The sequence below is a fragment of the Marmota flaviventris genome, chromosome 17 (assembly GCF_047511675.1).
Source record: "Marmota flaviventris isolate mMarFla1 chromosome 17, mMarFla1.hap1, whole genome shotgun sequence".
In the NCBI taxonomy this organism is placed as follows: Eukaryota; Metazoa; Chordata; class Mammalia; order Rodentia; family Sciuridae; genus Marmota; species Marmota flaviventris.
The window spans coordinates 34,364,947-34,375,059 of NC_092514.1; the positions used below are offsets into that span (position 1 = coordinate 34,364,947).

At 40.7% G+C, this 10,113-nt stretch overlaps 1 protein-coding gene across 1 annotated transcript; it reads right to left on the reverse strand.

Moving 5' to 3' along the window:
- Positions 1–2,297: 2,297 nt before the first annotated feature.
- On the reverse strand, positions 2,298–9,554 carry Cryba1 (crystallin beta A1). Its single transcript, XM_027924494.3, has 6 exons — positions 9,524–9,554; positions 7,384–7,448; positions 6,283–6,401; positions 4,762–4,903; positions 2,789–2,931; positions 2,298–2,445 (listed from the first exon to the last, which is right to left on the reverse strand). The coding sequence occupies exons 1-6, from the start codon at positions 9,552–9,554 to the stop codon at positions 2,298–2,300; spliced, it is 648 nt and encodes a 215-aa protein (XP_027780295.1).
- Between the last annotated feature and the right edge of the window lie 559 nt (positions 9,555–10,113).

Genomic DNA, 10,113 nt, shown 5'->3' on the forward strand with positions numbered 1-10,113 from the left:
GTTTGTTTCATGGAAAAGAAATGGGAAGTAATTCAAACTGAAATGAAGTAAGAACCTTTGCCACATGGAGCTCTGACAATTTATGGTTTAAAGCTGGCTTAAAGGTAGGATAGCCTAAATAGCTTTATTGCTTTAGCATAAATTTGTTTACTAAATGATTGGTTTGAAATTAGTTTCATTCAGTTACTTAAAGCACAGATTGTTTTAAAGTTAATGTGTATCTTTATAAAAAATATTCATGCTGATTAGAATAAGTTTAGAAGTCAGGCACATTTGATTCAGTCGCTGCAGTTTGCATGTACTAAATAAATAGCTTTACTTCACATGTATGTGTATAAATAAGGTTGTATAGATGTACTGGCCAGGTCTTGTCAAATCATCTTTTAAAATTGTCTTTAATTTCTTCAGGACCTTTGTAGGAGAGGTTAATAAATAAATTTAAATAGAAGGTGTTACTAATGGTATTTTCCTTATGCTTCTAGACAAAGAAATATTTCCATTTTATAGCTTTTCCCGTGTATAGAAGAGGGTTAATTCTGTATCTTCAAGTATGTATGTTGAGTTTGAAAACACAAACCTTCTTGTATCTTCATTGATAGTAGCAATTAATTAACTAACTACTAGTCAAAACTTGAAAGGTGGCCCATAATGCATGGCCTCAAAGGCAAAAAATGCAGGAGGTGTAGCAGGCATCGTTGTAAATGGCTTTGGCTACTCTTCAGCATTTGTCAGTTCACTTGTATTCAGTCTTAGAACATTGGAGGAGCAAAGTAATTTCTGTCTTATGTGCATAGGTACTTAGGAGCTGAATTCTTGATTTGGGGGAGAAGATAATTAGTAGATTACAGTTGTTAGAAGACATCCCCCCCCCCCTTCAAAAACATTTTTCAAAGTTTTGCCCAGAAAAAAAGATACTTTCTAGATTTAAGAACAGTGACCAGAAATTTACCCTTTGCTGAATGCTTTAGGTATTTGCTATAGCAGTTTCTGATGTCATGGATTCTGAGGAAGTGTCAGTAACATGATAATCTTCCTTTATTGATGTCTTACTTAATGTTCAGTGTTTTAAAAATATACATTACAAACACTTTACAACCATACTCAGATTTACTTATTTTATCAGAAAAAAAAACTTGAGATTTGTAGATCAAATTAAGAGATAATAAGTGTACATTGTTGAATAAAAAATTTAAAGTTTCTGGGGTGTTTGTGTTATCTTTTGTGTGCTCTAACTTTAAAAAAAAAAAAAGCCTATTGAAAACTTAAAAGATACTGACATTGATAATGTCCCCTCACTCCGTATCAAATGTGCAAAGAATTTAAATCTTGTACTATGCTCATGTCTTTTAAAAAAAAAAAAATTTTAGATGTTGATGGACCTTTATTTTGTTCATTTATTTATGTGCGGTGCTGAGAATTGAATCCAGTGCCTCACACATGCTATGCAAGCGCGCTACCACTGAGCCACAACCCCAACTCCATTTTTTTTAATCATACAGGTTATTATAGTGCTTAGAATTAGCATGTTTATTGAAAAATCAGCTGAGAGCGCAGCTGTCTTCACATTTTTGAGGACATTGAGCCTTATGCTCTACAACTAAAATAAGAAATTAAATTGAACTAAGCAATTAAGCAACTAGAATGTTAAGCTGCCAAGATTCTGAATTTATTCATAACTTTCTGTAGAAATATATGGCAATACACATTTTGAGACATTACCATTTTTAGTACCAATTTGTCACAAATTGGGGAAAAATCAATGCTAAAGTCAACAATATTAGAAAATAATGGAGAGAAAAATGCATGAACTAGTCACTATAGATGCTTAGCATTTTGATCAAATGCTTTATTCTTTGGGATCTAAAAATAATTGTCTTTAGCCTTTTTAAGTGATTTGCAAGGACCCAAAGAGGAACTTGGGTTTTATTGAGGCTGTTAAAATTTTCAGCCACGGGCTGGGGATGTGGCTCAAGCGGTAGCGTGCTCGCCTGGCATGCGTGCGGCCCGGGTTCGATCCTCAGCACCACATACAGAGATGTTGTGTCCGCCGAAAACTAAAAAATAAATATTAAAAAATTCTCTCTTAAAAAAAAAAATTTCAGCCACTTAAGGTGTGGTTTGTGCAAAGCATGGTAGTTAAATTCAGTACAATTTTTTTGTTTCTTGTTTTTAAATGACATTTATTGTGGATTTCAGCATCTAACATTTGGAAGCAATGTTTGAGCAGAACATAAAACTCATTCTAGAGTGCTTAGCAAGGTCTTAATGCTTGAGGAATTCTTGGAGCTCTTAATCCACTACTGTTGGATACGTCGAATCGATTGGATTTGGGATGTCTGGGCATGAGAACCCCACTCTCTCCAGTGTTTATAGTCTCCTCCGTGGTGGTCACATTCCAAGATATACTGATAACCACGATATCCAGGATACTGGTAGCAAACCCAGCTACAAAATTCAAAAGTATATGGCATTAAAACTAGTTAGGAACCTGACAAACACCCCCAAACCTCACAGACTTCTCAGCAGAATGGTACAGAATGCTTTTAGGCTTGGAGAAAACAGTAGTCATAGAGGAATTCCATAGAGGAATGCCCAGGGGAGAAAAATCTAAAGGTGGTTGATACAAAGAACTTGAGATTCAAATTAATAACTAGAACATGACCCCTGTGCCAATATTATGCCAATGCATGAAACCTAATAAAACATTACCATTGATGTATTAATATTTGCAAGGCTTTCACCTGCAGGATTTACTTGGAACATACTCCAACCCTGTTTTTGCACTTACGCCCCACTTTGTATCTTCATGGAACCAACTTCGTTGTTGAACCAACCCATGGCTTGCAAGGAGGGGTAGTCATCACAGATTTCCCACTGTCGTCCAATAAAGTTCTCTTTCTCAAAAATGGTAATCTTAGACTCCTTGTGATTCTGTTGCCCAGAAATTAAAAACTTTTAGTACCTAGTGTTAATGGCTGTCATCTTGATTCTTTAATTGCCATATTTTTTTTTCAAATTGAAACACTTTGTGGTTTACAAAGAAGTACATGATATCTGACCCAAAAGAGGTTTGTAAGAAATCACCCATAATCCTGTATAATCCAATTTAAATATAACATTTACAATGTACAAATAACCAATACTTGGCTACAATGAAAAACCAGTGAAGAGGATTCAATACAGCAGAGGGGGAAAAACCCCAGCCAACCAAGGGATTAATACCAGTGATGTGGAAATTCCCCAATATGTATGTGCAGGTATGTGTGTTTGAAACAGCATGTTCAATAGGGGACAAATACAATGCAAACATTTAAAAGGTAGAGAAGAAGCTCGGTGCAGTGGTGCACGCCTGTAATCCCAGTGGCTCTCGTGGCTGAGGCAGGAGAATCGCAAGTTCAAAGCCAGCCTCTGCAAAAAGCAAGGCACTAAGCAACTCAGTGAGACCCTGTCTCTAAATAAATAAAGTGAAAAATAGGGTTGGGGATGTGGCTCAGTGGTTGAAAGCCCCTGAGTTTAATCCCCAGTACTCAAAGAAAGAAACGAAAACTAATGAAGCATTGGTGATGTCTTTGACTTGGTTTAAATAAGTGGAGGAAATCAGTTTTCTTTTATATTACTCAGACACATGGTGGACCACTTTATTGGTGCCCACTGAACTACAGGGTGATGGCTACATGGGGGTATACATTGTTTCAAAATTCATGAGAGTGTACGCTTGGAATCTGTGCATTTAATATATGAACTAAAAAAATAATAAAATAAAATCAGTTCCAGATAAGTATTTTTTAGGTTTAGAGTCATTTATGTTACTGTCTGTAGGAGTTGTATTTTAGTCTGACTTTGAACTAAGGAGACCATTAATAATTAAAATCAGAAAAATCACATGAGTATTTAGAAAATTTTTAGCCAAGCCTTACTCCCAATACAGGGATCCTTTTTAACACATGTCCAAAGGTTGTCCTGCTTCCATTTGAAATCTTCCAAAGACTTTAAATGCAGCCAGATGCATTATTGATTGATGCTTAGTGTTAGAAATAAGATTATTGTGAATCAATGCAGATAAGAGGTACTGGAAGGGCTAGGGATATAGCTCAGTTGGTAGAGTGCTTGCCTTGCATTCACAAGACCCTGGGTTCGATCCCCAGCACCAAAAAAAAAAAGATACTAAGAGACTTTGTCTATTCATTTGTTTCCACTTTTTCAAAGGTTGTTTAAGCATTTCCCTGTTTCTGCAGTAAAATATTTAGATTGAAATTTAAATGGCTAAGAATTTACTTTCTACTACAAGGTAGGTGCTTTCTTTGCACTGGTCCTATAGGCACTTTGACTGGTCTTGAGTGTCACTTCTGCCACCCTTACATACATACGTACATACATTTATTGTGATACTGAGGATTGAATCAGAGGCACTCTACCACTGAACTACATCCCCAGCCCTTTTTATTTCTTATTTCGAGATAGTGTCTTACTAAATTGCCCAGGCTGGCCTCAAACTTGAAATCCTCCTGACAGTCTCTGGAGTTGTTGGTATTACAGGCAGGTGCCACTGCATTGGATCTGTGACTCTTACTTTTTAGCTTTAGAAAAAATACCACCAGTGAAGAAAAATGGCCGACTTAAAGGGAGTGGTGGTATTCTTTTCTCTTTTAAACTTTTTCTCTTCCTACCACATTCAGCATAAACAAGAGAAGTAACTGTCAGTCTGTTCATGCCCTCTCTGTCCCCATCCCAAGCACAGAAGTGGAAATTTCAGAGACTCACAGCTGAACAGATGGGGCGGAAGGACATGAGACGCTCAATGTGGTAGGCATTGCTCCCACTCCAGGCATCCCATCGAGGGTATTCTCCTCTCTCCAGGATAAACTGTTGCCCACAGAAGCTGGTATGCTCATAACCAATCCAGCTGCCAAAGACAGGTAGTGGTTTCATTCATGATATTCAAAGTCTATATGGCCTCAGGGATAAGGCATCTTTCATTTAAATAAGTTTATAATGGATAAAATATCAAAGCAATCCCAATAGAACCATACAAAGTAATAAATTTATCATAAGGGGGGAAATGAGCTGGGAGCTACACTAAGCAGGTTTGTAAATGCATTTGTTTTGAGATTATCCACTGAAAGGATCTACTTCACTGGCTCAGTAATGTGTGTTAGCAAAGTGATCTTTCTTCCCCCACCCCAAGTCACCTATTCTCTATCTTGAGCTCCAGGTTCATGATCTAGTGACTGACTATTGCTTTGACTCCAGTCAAACCTGCAAGGAGGCAAAGAGATGAATAGTCAGCTGATGAACAACTAAACTTGTTTTCTTGTCACTTTGTGGGTTCTTTCTCCTGCTACCTCATACTGAAAATACCCTCATACCCTGAAAACACCCTTGCTCAGTTTTTCACAATTGGGTCTTGGTTACTGATGACATCTTAAGGTGTTGTCCATTTTAGGGTTGCTGTTTTGGTGGCAAACAGCTTGTGGAATGTTGGCCATATGCAAATTTAGTTCTGCCTTGATTATTATTGTTGTGTGTGGTGGGTTTTTTTTTTGTTGTTGTTGTTTGTTTGTTTGTTTTTTTGGTGCTAGGGATTGAACCCAGGGCCTAGTACATGCAAGGCAAGCACTCTACCAACTGAGCTATATCCCCAGCCCTGTCAGTTCTGCCTTGAACTTGTGCTCTCTTAGGCCAAAGGAGAGTCCTCTCTTTGCGTGTTTTCACATTAATGATAAAGGCCTGGATCAGTCTGCTGAGAGTCAGAAAACAAAAGCAAGAGAATCTTCCTCACCAAGATTGACCATCAACAAGGGACTTGTGGGAGGCTAGAAACTGATAGGTCTCTGGAGTCTTGTGTTGAATTCCTTTTTATATGGAGAAATTACATAATAGTGTCTTTTCTAGGACATTCATGAAGTGAGTTTGCCATAAAAAGGCTGCCACTTGGCAGTTTCTTCTCCTTACCTATATTTTGTAGACATGACAAATACGAGGGCCTGTAATTATTTTGAGGGAATCCTAGGTAGCATCCTGTTTGCTACAAAAGCATGGACCTGATTACTGTTACTGCTCCCACCCGATTGTGTATATTTATTTAATTTCACTCCTCCACCAAATCTGGTACCAAGCCACTAAAAACCTTATTTTCCTTCTAGCTTTTGATTACTAAATTATGCATGGAGGTCAAGAAGTGACTAGTGGATTAGTGTCTAGGGAACATTATACCCCTATCCCTATCTATATCTAAAGGGACCTGAAACAGGGGCCTGTCATTCTACTGAGATCCATACTCACGCGCCACATTCCACCTTGAGGGACCTGACATTATCAAAACTGCGCTCAGAGACATTTGGGCAGGAGCTGGTGAACTCCATCCGCTTGCCCTGGAAGTTCTCCTGATCGTAGATGGTTATCTGAAATGGGATAGAATGGGGCAAGAAAGCTAGAACCTGGTACAGCATGAAAAAGAGAAGCTTAACTAGGGTCTATCCTGTATTTTCCATCACCAGCATTAGCCCATCAGGCCTAATGAAGTCTCTTCCAGTGTAGACAGGATAGAAAAGGGTTTGAATTAACACTACTGGTTGGTGATATGCAGTGCTCAGGATAGGAATAAGATCTGTGGGGGGACTGGTTTATAACAGGAGATTCTTGTCAGGGGTGAAGATTAGCCCAATGGCAGACCAAAGGGCTTGTGTACTCTTCAAAGCTTCGTAAATAAGTGTGGCCCAGAGGCCAGAGTTCAGAGAGTCCCAGGAGCTCCTTGTAGATTACTACTTAGCTTCTTCAGCCACACTCACTATAAAAACCTGAAGTGTATAGGGAGGGTTTGATAAACCTCCTTGATCCCTTCATCTAGAATTTGGCTCTTGAACCTGGCCAGAGGACAACTCCTGAAGCTGTAAACTGGCCTCAGAGTTGACAAGTGATGGGGGCAGGGTAGGATGTGCTGGGAAAGGACTGAGGATCAGCACTTCAACCCATGGTTAACCTCAAACTCAGGTTGATAGAATACCTGGGTCCTATGGCTTATTTAGGATCTGATGCCAAATCTCTCTTCACTTATGCCTTCTTTCTCACTGGGCATAATCCCCTCTGGGCTACTCTATTTTGAGATGATTTTAGCAGTGCAGAGGAGAGTTGACCAGAAACTAAATATCATCTCTCACCCATCATGAGTTTCCAGGGTAATTCTTCCTCTGTCTTAACAAGTGGCACCCTGAGAGATCTTTCGACAGTGTCCAGATGTTGGGTGGACTCTCCCCTTATGGACTGGTGTTTTATTGATTGGCCACTGTCTCATGATCAAGTATAGCCCTGTTGGCTTCTCTGTAGCAGCACTCAACACTGCTTTGTGGGATCCCTTGATTTTCCACATGATAGGGGTGGGCTTACCTTCCATGGCCCCAAGGACCCAGGCATAGGGTTGGTCTGAGCCATCTTGGTGGTTGGAATGGTTTCTGGAAGACAGATCACACACCAGTGATGTGACTTCTGGGCAGGGAGAGTGAGGTGAGAGAGCATAGGGAAAAGGAAAAGCAGCCAGCAGTTCAACAGACAGACTTTGGTTGGGGTCCTGACTCTGACACTTACTACCTGAGCCTCAGGTTTCCCATTGGGATAGTTCTACATGCAGAGTTATTATAAGGATTAGAAGCAATGTAGCAGGTAAAGCACAAGCATTGTGACCTTGTGATAAATGTGGCTTCTGTCCTTTTGATTGCCTCTAGGTGATAGCATCGCCCAGTCTCACATACTCCAATATCAACTTTTTGGCAAGGGTCTAGTCCAGACCCTTCATGCCACTGGCCACACAGCATGCCATGATCCCCTCCATCCTCCCCACACCGACTCAAGGGCAGCCTGAGCTCTGACCCTTTACTCTTAACTGGCTTCTCATAGCATTTACACTGACTGGCTCTACTGCCTGGGCATGGTACCATTCTCTCCCTGCTTCTCTATCTTCTAGACTTACCTCGTCTTGATCTTGCTGCCTCACAGAGATTTTCTTGCTTCCTCCATCCTGCAGCTACTAGCTTTCTCCCTGTATTTTTTTTTAACTTTTTTAAAAGTTGTAGATGGACACAATATCTTTGTTTTATTTATTTATTTTTGTGTATGATGCTGAGGATCGAACCCAATGTCTCACTCATGTGAGGTGAGCACTCAGCCACTGAACTACAACCCCAGCCCTCTCCCTGTATTTTTAACACTTATAGTAGCACTGATTTTTTTTTGTGTGTGTGTGTGGGGGGGCATACCAGGGATTGAACTCAGGGGCACTTGACAACTGAGCCACATCCCAAGTCCTATTTTGTATTTTATTTGGAGATTAGGGTCTCACTGAGTTGCTTAGTGCCTCACTTTTTGCTGAAGTTGGCTTTGAACTCGCAATCATCCTGTTTCAGCCTCCCAAGCCGCTGGGATTATAGGCATGCATCACCATGCCTGGCCTTAGCACTGATCTTGTTCCCATTGAATATATCTTGGCTGATCATTTCAGTCCCAGGATGATTGATATAGCACCATGCCCAACCAGTTTGGATGGGTCTGAGGATTAAAAAAAAGACTTGGGCTGGGGATATAGCTCAGTTGGTAGAGTGCTTGCCTCACATGCACAAGGCCCTGGGTTCAATCCCCAGCACAACAACAACAACAACAACAAAGACTTATTGAAACTGACATGATGGCACAGGTCTCTAATCCCAGGCTTAGGGGACTGAGGCAGGAGGATTGCAAGTTTGAGGCTAGCTTCAGCAATTTAGCAAGATGAAATGAAAAATAAAAAGTGTTAGGGACATAGCTTAATGGTAGAGTTGCAGTACTGGAGCCAGCAACGGAAGAGGAAGGACTTACTGAAGGAAAATGAAAAAAGAAAAGGAAGTGATAATAATAGTTAACACTTAACAATGGCTCACTCTATGTCAGTGAATATTCTAAATGCTTTGTATGCATTAATGCGTTTAATCCCCTCAAAAAGCCTAGAAGGTAGTTACTATCATTATCCCCATTTTATAGATGAGAATCATAGAGGTCTGGGAGACAGAAAAAATGGTAGGATAAGTAAAGGAAAGAAGGATAGGAGGAAGAGAGGGGAAGGGAGGGAAAAAAGAAGACAGGCAGGTGTGCAGCAGATTTCTTGACTCAGGACAATCATTTGTGACCCTTCCCTCTGGCAGCATGGGGTCCAGGAAATAATGCATGTAAACTCTGTTATTCCTTTAATATTCTGAACCACTGAATGAGCAACATCTCCCAGCTCCTGCCTGATAGACCTTCTCCCTGTGCCCAGGAGCCTGCTCATTTCTTGCTGTCCCTTGTGCCCGTCATGGTTTCTAGGGTAGTGGTTATTGCCATATCAGTGACTGCTGTTGGGTGGCAGAAGAAGAAGGCCCTCACCCAGAATCCCCCACTCCTCTCCAGCTAACCTCAAAGACTCTGACCTCTGGGCAGGAAAACTGGGCTCTCTCCGGTATGTCTGTTCAGGGGAGGGAGAGAAGGGCAAAGGCAAGGGCACCCTCAGGGCCTTACTCACCCAGCTCCCGCTGCACAGTCTGGGTCTCCATCTGGTGCCACTTCCTCTGCAGTGCCCCTCTTTATAGCCCTGTGACTGATGGCCGAAGTCCCTGTCAGCATTCTGCTTTCCCTCTCCTTTTGTTTCCCCTGATCCCCAGAGCTTTGGTGGCTCAGCCTATTGGGCAGGCGTCCCTCAGGCCTTTGTTTAAAACTAGGGTTACTGAAGTCCAGGGAGGCCCCACTGCCTGGGCAAGGCTGGCAATTGCAGGCCTTGGCTGCTGTGGTCTCAGAACCGCTGGGAGCTGAGGACAGGTCTCTCCTGTCCTTCTCCTGGTTTATCATGTCATCCCAATATCTTTCTAAGATGTTGGGAGGTCTTGTCAGATGCATAAAAAATGCACCTTATTTCTACACGGGTATTCATTTCCTGTTGCTTAAAAAAAATCAAAGGATTATTACAATTTTAAATGTTGTTGAGGAAAAAATATGGCTGTGTTTTTGAAAATCTTTATTCTACTCTAGCTACCTATAACTAGTAAGAACTAAATTTAATTACAGTCGGATTAGTAGATATGAGTCTCACTATAGCTAGTTTATTAAATATTCAGT